The 13854-nt window shown below is 39.3% G+C and overlaps 1 protein-coding gene across 1 annotated transcript; it reads left to right on the top strand.

Moving 5' to 3' along the window:
* The first annotated feature begins 4178 nt into the window (after positions 1-4178).
* On the top strand, positions 4179-8678 carry LOC107567940 (uncharacterized). Its single transcript, XM_016253747.1, has 2 exons — positions 4179-4950; positions 5653-8678. The coding sequence occupies exon 2, from the start codon at positions 6017-6019 to the stop codon at positions 8561-8563; it is 2547 nt and encodes an 848-aa protein (XP_016109233.1). The 5' UTR covers positions 4179-4950; positions 5653-6016; the 3' UTR covers positions 8564-8678.
* Positions 8679-13854: the final 5176 nt, after the last annotated feature.

Raw genomic sequence — 13854 nt, 5'->3', positions numbered from 1 at the left:
ACTTATGAACTGAAATGATGACTTATGAATTGAAATTGAATTTTCAATGACATGTGAATTGAAATACTGTAGTTTCTAGTTGATGGAGATTAGTAAAGGGTGTGATTGCTCTAAACAACAAAACTCTTCAAATGCAGGGTGAAATTTGTAGTTTAATAATCACCTACTCAAAGAGAATAGTACACCTAAATAATTCCAATCACTTTCAGAGCAAATCACTTTAAAGCTATCATGTTCACAGAGCATATAAACATACAGTACACTAACATTATTGTCCATTATTTGATGGAGTTATTAGGTCTGTTAGATCCATCCCTCATCTAACACACCAAATAATACAGTCTGAACAAAAATCACACCTTTATTAACATATTAAATAGTTGTTTTAAGTACTAATTTGTGTCATAGAAAGTTTCACTAGACGTTCAAAAGCAAATGACAATTCATCAACAAAATCTGTTTTATACATATCGGTAAAATCAGGTGTCACTTTTATCCTGTGTTTTCATGGACTTTTAGTTTGTTTCTCTTAATTACCTGTTATTCATTTAATGACCACACTGATTAGACTTTGAGTTCATTATCATTGTGTATTTAAGTTCGCCGTTTCCTTCTGTTCTATGTCTGGTTTTGTTTGTGTGTAGTGCACGTGGTCACGTTGTGGTTTCTATCTATTGAATACCTGAGCTTTCTTTAATAAAACAGACTTAGATTTGATCTTGTTTGCTTCTCCTCGTCATCTTTGGACTAAAATGTTACAGAATAAAAGAAATGGAGATTGCCTTGATGGGGAATGGTCACAGGTCACAGTCCAAAGCGACTTACAAATGAGGACAATAGAAGCAATCAAAACCAACAAAAGAACAATAATATATACTAAACGCTATGACAAGTCTTGGTTTGTGTAACGCAGTACACGTACCAATGTTTTATTTATTTATTTATTTTTTCTTAAGTAGATAGAATCGACCAAATAGAGAATACTAGTGTTAGAGGGTCGTTCTTTTAATAAATAAATAAAAAACAGCTAGATAGAATAGAGAACACTAGTGTTAGAGGGTCAATTTTATAATAAATAAAAAGAAAACAAGTAGATAGAATAGAGAATGTTAATGTTAGAGGGTCAAAAAAAAATTTAAAGGGTCATGAAACCCTAAAAAAAATTTTGAGATGTTAAAGTGAAAACTTCAGTGAAAACTATAGTAGCAACAATAATAGCACTCATTATGTCTATTATTAAAGGCACAATATGTAAGATGTTTAAATTAAAATATCCAAAAACCACTAGAACAGTGTTATATATTTTGCTGACTTGTGTACTTGCATTATCCCAAATGTTTAGAAGAATGTTTAAATCCAGAGAAATAAGCAATTTTAACTCGTGAGACGGAGCGTGTCTATAGTGTCATTGTGTCGCCTGCCAATGACGTCATAACCCCTCGATTTCTGGTTTTGTTTTGTAGAAAACATGGAAACACCAAAGACGCTTTAATATGTTATGTGTTTTAATAGACCGGTGACGACCGCACAGAAAAACATTATAACAGAACATTCAAATTTATCTAGTATGATAAAACAGCGCTGCTTTACCCCACATACACACGACCGGAAGCAGTGGAAGCGCTCGACTGCGGCGTAATACGTCGGATTGCGTCGGCTGTGGGGATGAAGACCACAACTCCCATGATTCCACACTCAGTCACTGCATCATCAAACTAGCCTTTGCCTCTTTGTTTGTTTTGAATACGCGCCCTCTAGCGGCAAAAACGTACATATTGTGTCTTTAAGGGAAAAGTTTTTATTTTATTATTTTTTTTCATTTTTGGAGCCATTTCATTCATCATAATCATCCAAGTTGAACCAAATTCACGAAAAGTGACGTATATGCGTTAATTTGGAGTGCTGATTGGCTGGAGAGTACGCCTCTACATCATCAGTTTTCCCAGCTTTTCTAAGTATTATTAATGAGAATAAAGTCTTATGATCCAATCACTGCTCTGTATTATGCAAGAGGTTGTAGTACAGCGGAGAATTCAAATGTCATGTGCACTGTCAGTTCATTTCTGTAAACATGACTGTAACAATATTTAATATGGTAACACCTGGAGCGCATGAGAGATCGGTTTCTGCGCTGAACGCCACGATGAGTTTAACAACACTTGCTGCGCGGATCATAGTTCATATCCGGACCGGAGCAAGCGTGTTTCAAGTTTATGTGAACAAATTTCATATTCTCTCGTGCTCCAACACCAGCACTGTGTATGCGCACATATCATGTTTTCTTCAAATGAAATATGCGCGAATAAGGGCACTGATACAGCAGTACGTCTGATCATGAACGCGATGACACGACGGATTATTGTGATACACAGTAAACAATGATATATAGACCAAAAATTAAACAAAAAGTAACTATGCCTTTATTCTTTCTGTTTTAAACATATTTTCATTTGTCTGTATAACGAGTGTGTTAGGTCTGTGTTTTATCGGTTGTTTTCTTGCCTCTTCCCACCCTCTACACTCCCACAGTTTTACTCGTTTCAGATCTGTGGTGTGAACGACTAGTGCTGAAACAGGGGTTTCATGACACTTTAAATAAGAAGAAAATAAGTTGTGTGAATAAAAATAGAATAGAGAGTGCAATTGTTAGAGGGTTTATATATATATATAAGTTTATATATGATATATGATGCTGAGTTTTTCAGCATCAGCTGTCACGCCACCTGTAGCCACTCGACCATGAGATTCAGCTGATTGTACCTCAGTGGGATTCCTGCTTGTGGATAAATTCAATGTCCCCCGTATGGATTGATGGACGCTTTTTTACCACTTCAGAGCCAGACCCAGAGTCCACACTCTCCGCGGATAAGGAGCCCGAGTCCACCGCAGACCGAGAGACTCAACTTATGCCCACCACAAACATCAAGCCTGAGCCAATGCCCACGACGGAGCCAGAGCCAGCAGCCTCGTCCCGGAGGAAGAGTATAAGGTCCCAGCTGCCCAAGTGGTACTGCTTCCCACCCACGAACTTCTTCTGCATCTAAAAGTACCACCTGCACAGCTCAAGTTCTTCATTGTTGCGGGTCCCGTCCAGCACTGAGTTGTGGATGTTCACACCCAGCCGTCCTCTCCTGCCTGCTCCTCTATAATCCAAATTTTTCAAATAAGTAACGCCAGCTACTTTATTTCCCATGTATTGACTGACAGCTCTCTTGTCCCCATGTTGAGAGAAATCGGGAGTAAGTGCAGATGCGATGTGTGAACGTGATGTTACTGTAAATGTCAACATGCATTTACTCATCTCGCCTGCACAAAAACAGATTCAGTATTCCTCAAAATGAATTTGCTGCTGACCTTCGATGATCCATAATTCAACCATACGAATAAGCAAAAATGGCTTTAGACAAACATAACATTTGGGTTTAATTGTTTTATTGCTGAAGAGTGTTGAACTTTTTCTGCTGAGTTCTACTGTACACACGTGAATTTAAATTTCCTTCAGCCTGAGGCTTATTCATTTCACTTTTTGTGCGCTTTTACATTTTCCAAAAACAGAACTTTATATATTAAAAACAAACAAGCAAGCACAGATTTAAAAAGTAATGCAAAAGTAATGTAACGCATTACTTTACATTACATTAAAGGTAACTAAGTAATGTAATTATTTACTTTTTAATGGTGTAGCGCAATATTGTAATGCATTACTTTTTAAAGTAGCTTTCCCCAAAACTGAGCACTAATGGCAAAAAAAGAAGGGTCTTGAAGGGTCTCCATACTGACATCTGCAGACTGTAGAGAGTAAAAATCAACTCTCCAGAGCATCACTGACTCTCCTGTGTGAACCACTTGCCAAAGAAAGCTATGCCTCTGAATGCAGAGATTTCTCTGGATCCATTATCAGCACACAACTCACCCCCACTCCATTTGATTTCAAAATAGTGTACATATACTCTAAGACAGGACTGTCCAAACTCGGTCCTGGAGGGCCGGTGTCCTGCAGAGTTTAGCTCCAACCCTAATTAAACACACCTGAACCAGCTAATCAAGCTCTTACTAGGCATAGAAACTTCCAGTCAGGTGTGTTGAGGCAAGTTGGAGCTAAACTCTGCAGGACACCGGCCCTCCAGGACATAGTTTGGATGGCCCTGCTCTAAGATATATTTCATTCACAAGAAACTTCCAGTCAGGTGTGTTGAGGCAAGTTGGAGCTAAACTCTGCAGGACACCGGCCCTCCAGGACATAGTTTGGACGGCCCTGCTCTAAGATATATTTCATTCACAAAAAAAAAAAACAGACAAAACTGGGGGAAAAAAAGAAGAAATTAATAATATGCAAGTTAGGTAAATATCCTGGAATTTTCTTTCTTTCTCTTTTCGACAATGGAGAGCCAAGACCACTAACTTCTCATCCAAAGACATTTCTTCTCTGCTATCCTGGTTCACTGACAGCATCCTCACCTCATCCATCACAGTCTGGTTTCCTCCAGACTCAACGGGTGATCTGTCCAGCTAAGATCACGGGCCATTACCTGCCAGTACTTAAGGAACTTTCAATCCTGACATAAGATCACCTGCAACCAAGCAATAAATTAGGGCTTATATTTATTATGATTCATTATTCCTCACACGTATATGCCTCTTTTTCTTCTTTCTCTCTGTTATGTTTTCACTGTATTATCATATGCTCATGTTTTGTCGTTTGTATTATTGTTGTTGTCTTGTTCTGAAAAGAAAGAAAGAAACTGATTTCTTGTTAGAAATAACATCAAATGTGCAAAGAGTTGGTCTGAAACATTTACTTTTACACAAACTGACCACCAAACGCAACTTTCAGATGGCATCTTTTAATATTTTAGCCCACACATCACAGAATGAAAAACAGAGGACTGTGGGATATCAAAGGCAGAGAAGGACACATCTATGCTGCCTTCAAAAATCCATCAGATGAAGGTATGTCATGAAACAGGAAGGGAAGCTGACATTGGATTCGGACATGCCATGATGCCTTCCTACCTTGGAATGCATCCTCCGTAGGCAGCATTTTTCAGCTTTCGGACGCATCCAATGTCTTTTTATACCAATGACACACAATGATATGTTTTTATGTCTTTTTTAACACATTGGACAGTCATTTACATTGAAGAGTAGAAAAGGAACTCTTTGATTCAATAATTGGTGGACATGCTCTTGACAGCAAAAATCTCCAAGACTGTTATTTTTTTCTGTATTAACACAGATTTCATTTTTTTCCTGTCCTGTGAAATATGACCTGTGTGAATTGCGCAGATCCAGTTTTCTTGTCCAGGGGGCCCAATTAAACCCTTGCAGTGCCTCTAATTGTGTCTCATGTTTTTAAAAAGCAAATCAATAAACCTTAAGGTCAAGTGTTGTTTGGACAGGGCAGGGATCAGACTTTAGGTTAGCTGACTCTTCACTACAGTTAGCTTTTGGAGAAGTCATTAACTTAGGGATCCGTGTAATTTTTCCTCCCTGCACTGTGAATGTTTATGTGGTACGTTGTAACTTGTTATTGCAGACTGTGATTGACGGTTGTTTTGACAGCTCAAGAACAGTTAAAATTTTACAACCTGTGTACAGAGAAATCAAGTTATGTTTCTTGAAACTGTACATTACTCTTGTTTTTCTTAACAGATATCAGCACAAACCTTCAACAAGCATTTGCCTGCAACACCTGTCGGAGAACATTGACTCAACTGGTGAGCCAAAAACCTGGGTGGCATCAGGTACCAGAACTACCCGGGATATTTATGACTTTAACAAGCAGACTGAAATAGCATCAATCGCAAATTTTCATTCACACACCAAGTTATCTCACAGAGAATTAACCGACTACATTGGTGAAGTGAGAAATCCTGTACCAATAGAACAACAGAGATCAGATAAGGGGAGGTATGCAGAAAGAGACTCGGATGCACAGCACAAAGGGTGGGAAAACACATGGCCAATAAACTACAGAGAAATAAGAGAAAACTTTGGAACAAACAGTCATAATGAGATGCAAGCCTATGCTGACTGCTATCATCATACGCTTTCCAAAAAACCACCTCGCTTTGAGGTTGGGGAGTGGAGGTCATCTAGGTGTGCTTCAGACACGGAGAAGGTGTTGGGATATGGCCAGTGGACTGTTAGTCCAGACACCACTGAACAATTCCAGCCAACTGCTTTAACGTCACAGAAAAAAGACAAAATTGAGCTCATTGGGGAACATCGGTGGAAATGGAGCCCTTGGAATTCGAGAAATACAGAGAGTGTTTTCCCAGTAGGATCTTTCAGACAGCCTCCATCCTACATGGCGCCACCAGCATACAGCTCCCCGAAGAATGGTGACAAGATAGCAGCAATACCAAAAGTTATTGGAGAGGCAAGTGTGGACGCATTTGAGGAGCAGACATTTGAGAGCAGAAAAGTACCCTTTACAGATTTCACAGAAACACATTGTGATCCTTCATCAAACGATGGACATTATTTACAAAAAAATAACCAGAAACAGAACACAGAGAGTTATCGCAGTGTTATCACGGATGGACAACACTGTCTAGGAGACTTAAATGCATCCACTGTCATGCAGTACACAACAATAAATACAAAACCCCCTTCAACACAAGCACAGCTTCAGTACCGAGAGTCTCCACACATGACCCATCCTGATATTACTCGGACGAAGCAGACCAAACTCACAAGAAGAAAAGGTGGCGAGACTGTGTTTTGTCTAGTCTCTCGAATGGGAGAGGTGTCAGGCTTGTCAAGTTCTCCTGAGGAGCCACTTAAATCCCACGTGTTACCTCTGTTAACTGATTGCAAACCGGATTACAAGGCAATCACCACTGAGCAGACAAATTCACCTCAGCACAATGATGGCAGCAGACAAAATCAGGATGCGTGCTTGAAGAAGGACGAAGCTGTTGGGCAGCTCGACGGATCCTTAATGTTTGGAGAGTATGGGCACACACCCCTAGATCAAAGATCCAGTTCTATCCAGGATCTGGGTAATGCAACAGAACCAGATGAAAATAAAGAAGAGTTGCAATGTTATGTCCAAGTGAATGACTCAGAGTCAAACTGTTTAGCCCAGAAGTCACCAATACAGACAGAAGGACATGAGAAACCATGCAGGGAAATCATAGAGAAATTCCCATTGTGGAAAGAGCCAAAATATCAGCATCACTCGACAGGGATGACAGAGCAAAGAAGCCAGGGGATAAACGATGAGCCTGAAGTTAGCAACAACTCAACAAACGACCAACATCAGAGTCTTGTGATCATTGACGCAACCCGTGTTGTAGTCAAAGTTGAGCTTGTACTTCTTCCAGAGAAGGAGCATGTCCAGTATGTGTGTTTGACAGAGGAGAGTCCTTCGCCAAGTACTAGAGAGGAGACCGAGGTGCAGAAGCAGCACAGCAGTGTCGTCTCAAGCCAGGAGACTCCTGAAAACAATACTTTGGACGAGAGAGTAGAAAGGATTCTTGGAATACCACATGAGCATCCCAGGACAAGCGTACAGACACACGAGAGCATTTCAGAAGAACATGACAGCTCCTGTGAGAGTCACATAGTGGATCCAGTAAAAGAGTTTGAGGAATCTCCATCCGCAGCTGCAACTGTTGATGACTGGCAAGCACAGGAAAATAAACTGATGGTGGGACATTCCTGGAGTGGGACAACACTGGAGAATAATGAAGGCGTAGAAGAAATGCTCAACATAATGGTAGTGGAAGAGCAAACCACTGCACAAGGACCCGAAGCTGTGCTCGAAGACTTTGTGGCTTTCACAAATGCAAAATCAGCATCTGAAATCACCATACATATGAATCAATCCACAGAACAAGGACATAGACCTGCATTGGACGACAGTGTGGTTGAGCACAGTAAACAGAAAGATAATGAGAACCATCAAACAGATACTAGTAAGGACCTTACCGAGGATAGTTCAACAGAAGACAACCTCTCAGATGATAAGCGAGTACTTGCTTCAGATTTCTTTACACCTGTCCTTAGGAAAAGTGAAGAAAATTGCATCAAAGTAGTTTTACCTTCACCTGTGGGTTCCAGGACTCTCAGAAGGTCAAGCTCTTCACCTCATTTGTCATTTACCTCTGCTTCCAACACCTTGGATGTATCAAATGTATCAGCTTCTCTTGTGGTTTCTCACACAGAGAATGAGCCACTGTTGCTTCCATCTTTTACTAACACAGAAACCACCCAGTGCTCCGGTTCTCCCCGTGTTCAGTCAAGCTGTACATCCTCACTCCCCGCTCCTTCTTCTACTCCAGTTCCAGAAGCTTTTGAAAATTCATCTCTCCCACAGACAAGAAATGTTCCTTCTGATGTTTTACTCTGTACTTCATTGCCCTGTGAACAAAAAATACAACATGCCAAGTCTCTGTGGTACGCGGTAAGTCGTATACGCAAACACACTGCTCCTGACTCCGAGACAGAGGACGAGGAGACGATTGAGTTTGGGGAACAAACTGAAAGTGCAGACACTGACTTGAGACTGAACGCAGAAGGAGGAAAATTGGAGGATAATACTTTAGAGAACTGAACAAAAACCAAATTATGTTTCTTTTCCCGTGCCAGAAAACACTGTGTATACTAGGGGTGCAACGGTTCTCTGTAAAAAATCGAACCGTACCGTTCTCCACACACGGTTCGGCATACACTAGGACCGCGGTTCAACTTAAATCTGACAATGCATGTGTAATATGGTTTGTTAGAGTTCGGCTAATGCATGTTTCTCTTGATGGATACAAATTCTGGCTTCCCAATACATTATAACAAGAGCGATCAGAGAGAAAAAAAACAATACGTGGACATACCAGTCACTCTTTAATCAATGCGAGTGCTTTATGCTGGAATAACTGTCATTTATGCTGTCATCACGTGGTGACCTGAACAGCACACGTTGCTATCTGTGTTTAAACTAAACTCATTTAAGCCTTGCCAGTTTAAATATTAAAGAGCCAGAAGACGTGAACTCGCACGCGCAGTGTGAAGATCTGTGTGGTCGCTCATCTGAAGCACGTGAACCTGCATCTCAGAACGGGCGCAAATATTAAGCTCTCTGTGAAGTATTGTGTTTGAATGGACAAATTCAAAAAATTATGTCAAAATGCCCGTCTTGGTGAGTATCCTAGCAGACATAGCCGGCTGAACATACAGTATCAGTGCACTGGATCAGTGCGTTCTCTTAAAGTGACAGCACTTTCTTAATGTTAATCAAACAGCAACAACACGGAAATCTCTCACTGCTCTTGATTGAATTACTTTTGTAACTAAGGATTAATCTTTAATTTATACAGTCAAATATGCAATGTTATTTTATATTTGATTTATTCAATTTCTGTACCTAAAAACGATGTTAGACCTACTTAACCTGAAAAGCACTGTTTATTTTATTTGTATCTCTTTCACTGTTTATTTATTTGTGCTGTTGCTTGTAGTTAGATTATTTGTTCTTATTTTCTTTATTTTTTTTTTACAATATAGTTTTTTCCCTAAACATAGCACATACTGAACTGTACCGAAACCGTGACTCTAAAACCGTGATACAAACCGAACCGTGAGTAAGTTGAACCGTTGCACCCCTAGTGTATACTATCATTACATTGCAAGTATAGGTTGTAGTGAAATAGCAACAACCCCAGTGACACCACACACCAATATTTCACTGCTCCAGGCACTGTCAGTCTGTGTATTAGTAGTAGGGATTTTACAGTGACGCTTTCTGCACTTTACATTGTTATGCCAGTACAGTAGGTAGCAACAAGTGACTGTCTTAATGAGTGAGTCATTGAATCTTTCATTCAATCAATTAGTTAAAAAATGGTGATTCATTCAGGAATGGATCATCACCTGCTGTGTGTGAGACATGCAATGGTTAATTCTGATGTCTCTTTGTTTGAAAAAAATTTAATAACATGCAAGAAGGGTGTACTTAATTTCCACATGATTTTCTGCATGATCTGCATAATTTTTGTTGCATAAATAGTTAAAAAAAGAATTGAGAAATTGGTTATGCCTGTCGCCTGAGGCTGGATTTGTCAAATAATAAAAACTGGACCTGTACAATCAATAAATTGATGAATGAATGATTTTTTTTAAATAGTCCCTTGTAAAATATTTCCCTTATAGTGTGATTTTTACAATAGCAATAGGTCTAGAACATTAAAGGTTCTCAATAATGCCTTTTGGATCTTTTACTTCAAAATAAGGTTTTTCATGTATTAGATGTTAAACTTCAGCTGTCTACTTGCACACAAACACAATGAGGCCAAATGGTATGGAATGACAGACTGAAGTGTATTAGAAAAGTGTTGTTGTAGTGCAGTGTCAGCTTCTGAAGTTCAAACGGTGTGGGTATTAAATTACAGAAACAACAAGACTTGTGCCTATTTGTGACCTACTGTGCAGGAGGGTCAGTTGCACTGGGATCGTGATATTTTACATTCTCATTCGATCCTACATTGTGGTTAAACCTGTTGTTGAAGAATTTAATTAATCAAAACATAAATGATTCAAGTATAATCGATGTGAATATAGCCATTTATATATTAATATGGAGACATATGGAGAAGTACATGATAAGCACATGATGGCACATAATGGGTCCCTTATTTTCACAGAACATAAAATTAAGGTCTCATGACTGCATCGTGATCCCATACGAATTAAATGTATTGAACATGCCCAGAGAAAAAACTGTATATAAGAGGGTACAGAAAAAGATTCGAGAGATTGCTCTGCAGAGTTCTCTCAGGTTTTATTGTCTCTGAAAATAAAATCTCTTCTGGCATCAAAACTCCAAGACTCTGAGAAAGATTCTTCACAACAACGGCAGAAGCCACTACATATTGGCGCCCAACATGGGGCTCGAAAGGAGCAAGGGTGGAAGACCACTTTGGGCTGACTTGACGAACAACATGGTGGCCACTAAAATAAGGTAAGCAGATTTTGCTTATATACTTAGTGTTGTTCGCCCGGTATGCCCTTTGTGGTAAGAACACTCGAAATGTGCTCCTCCAAATTTAAAGAACAAAAAGAAAAAAAGGGGTTTTGATTCCAGAATAACTAATTGAATGCAAAGGTCTGTGTTTATTGTTAAGTGGGCCTTTGAAGGATAGCAATAAACATTAAGCAGATAAATTATAAGGAAGCGCGCAAAGTCCTATGATAGGCAAAAATTCCTGCAGGGTACTGCTTTTTTACTGTGTTGAGGAAGTGTATCAGTGGAAGAGCGAGTAAAACTGACAGGTCACTCAGGACGAGTGTAGAGCAGTCTGTTTTAATGTATGTGTCTGTGTCTGTGTGAATGACTATGGTTGTATGAGAACAATACATTTTGTATCGGGTGGGTAAAAGCTGCGCACCACTCCTGGACCGTTCCTTAAGTGGGGCCTGGCAGAGTTGGACGCAGTTAGTGCCGCACCTGAGAGGGATGAATGAATGATATAAGCCCTATAATAAAGGGACAAAGACTGAATGAATGAGCCCTGTGAATAAGGGACGAGAAGGAGTGAATGTGTTTAGAAAACTTTTTTCAATAAAGACTGGGTCAAGATTTTGGCATTGTAGATTTTTCGTACATATTTGAATGCATATATTGTGTGACGTAAATAGGGAGAATATTTAGGAGACAAATGCAGTTTAGAAAGTGGAATATAATAGAGGTATATGCCCTATGTTAAATTATTAAATTGCTGATAAAATATTTTGATTTTTTGATTTTTATAATAGGAAACAACGAATATATACATAAAGGTCTTAGTTATTGGTTCGCACTTTTGGATGCTAAGTGTTAAAAAAAATAATAGGATTTAGATAATAAATTCACTTTATAATATATTGAAAATGTGCACACGCATGTGATATAAATACTAGGCTTAAAAGTGCATGGTACAGAAGAAAATAGGAGAAAGTGGTTAAAAGAAGTCAAATTAAGTTTTGGAGAAAATATACTAAGTTAAATCATTGTATAAAAGTATATACTGAGCTTTAAATATAGGATTGTCATATTATTGGAAAAATTATGGCAGCCACTCCGGTGGAAAAATTAGGAGTAAAATATCCATTGTGTAAAGAACTGATAGACAAGCTCTCAAACAAATGGCAACAAAGAACTAAAAAAATGATGACAAAATGGCCAAAGGAAGGGACATTTGACGTAGCATTGTGTGAGGAAATGGAAACTTTGATAAAAAAATCATAAAACTAAAGACAATAGTAAAAAGAGAGAAAAGAGAGAAGCAAAAAGGGAAAAAGAGAAAGAAGTGTTATCTTTGTTCAAAAAGGAAGGAGAAGACTCATTGAAAAATATAAAACAGGCAAGAAAAATACTAAAAGAGGCAGACAACGAAACAAATAAAAAAAAAAAGTTTTTTAAACCAACCCCATATCTGCCCCCAGAGGGACCGTTCTCAATACTTAAGGGTACTGTAGAAGTGTCTGGAGAAATGCAAATGGAAGGACAAGTAGAATTGGAAGAAAAACAAAAAGAACCAGATGTAAGACCAAAGAGGAGACAGAATAAAAAGAGTGAGGGATATTTACCTTTAGATTGTTATAAACAGGCACGCATAGCATTAGAAATGATGAAAGCAAACTCTGAAATAAAAACAGGAAATGAGGAAACGTTAGAGCAGATGAGGAGAGAAGATAAGGAGATTGAAACACAGCCAGAGGCTATGGAAGCAGAAATAGGAAGGAAAATTAAAGAAACAGAAAAATGAATACAAGATGCAGATAAACTGGTGAGAGATAGAAGTAAACTATTAGAAAGCAAAGAGGAAGTGAGTGAAGGGGAGGAGTCATCATTTGATAAAGGAACATGGGAACAGGGAAGAGAAAAAGCAAGACTTAGACCACTGGCTGCACAACTCCCAGTTTTAATTAAGGGTACACAGGGACAGTATGTCCCCTGGGCCTCACAGGACCTTGAGGGGCTGGTCACTCGCCTCCCTGACATCCATGAGGGGGCTGGGAAGTGGATTAAGGTGTTTGAAGAAGAAACTATGGGCAAACTTTTAGCTGTGGGGGACATTAAAGCACTGCTGGCAAAGATTATAGGAGGGGCAAAAATGGAAGAAATTCTTCAAACATCCAATCTGGACAGAGCTGTGGACTCTCACTACATGGATGGAACTGTTTTTGATGCATTTCATCCAGCAGTGTGCCAGGCACTGCATGCTGAGTACCCGATCAGACTAGACCCTAAATCATTAAAGGGAGAACAGCTGGGGGAATCAGAAAATCCAACTACATATGTCCAGAGACAGCTGAAAAGATGGAAGCATGAGACTGATGGGAATCCAGAAGGAGACCCATTAATGGCAACATTGTTTAGAAATGCTGTGATAGATGCCATGCCACAAGCTGTAAAGAGCAGGTTGGAGGATGTGGTCGGCTTAAACTCTAAAACACACAAAGAGTTCTGTGACCATGCATCTCATGCAGTGGAGCAATACAGAAAAAATGAACAGAAGCTCAAAAACCAAGAGAAAGAGCTACAGAGAAAATTAACTCAGTTACAACTTGAAGAACTGACAAAAAAGAATAAGAAAAAAATTCAAGCTTCAGTAAAGAACGACGAATCAGAACAAATGACAGTGATGTCTCCAGTAAATGCTCCTCCACCACCTATTCAGCCAAGCCCCCCTGCAGCAGCCCATCCAAATGCACACCAGATCCCTTTACCCATCATTAATGTCTATACTCAACAACCAGGGCCAATGGGATGGAAAAGAAAACCAATACAAAGAGGACAGAGAGGAAGAGGCAAGCCTTATACTGGTCCTCCAGGAGTGTGCTGGGGATGCCGACAACCTGGGCATAATAAGA

This window comes from Sinocyclocheilus grahami, unplaced genomic scaffold (assembly GCF_001515645.1).
Source record: "Sinocyclocheilus grahami isolate Dianchi unplaced genomic scaffold, SAMN03320097.WGS_v1.1 scaffold1199.1, whole genome shotgun sequence".
NCBI lineage: Eukaryota > Metazoa > Chordata > Actinopteri > Cypriniformes > Cyprinidae > Sinocyclocheilus > Sinocyclocheilus grahami.
The sequence above is the reverse complement of the archived record's forward strand: the minus strand, read 5'-3'. Positions and strand labels throughout refer to the sequence as shown.

Excerpts from the sequence above, each read along its gene's own strand:
- LOC107567940 (XM_016253747.1), top strand. The coding sequence starts at position 6,017 with ATGCAAGCCTATGCTGACTGCTATCATCATACGCTTTCCAAAAAACCA.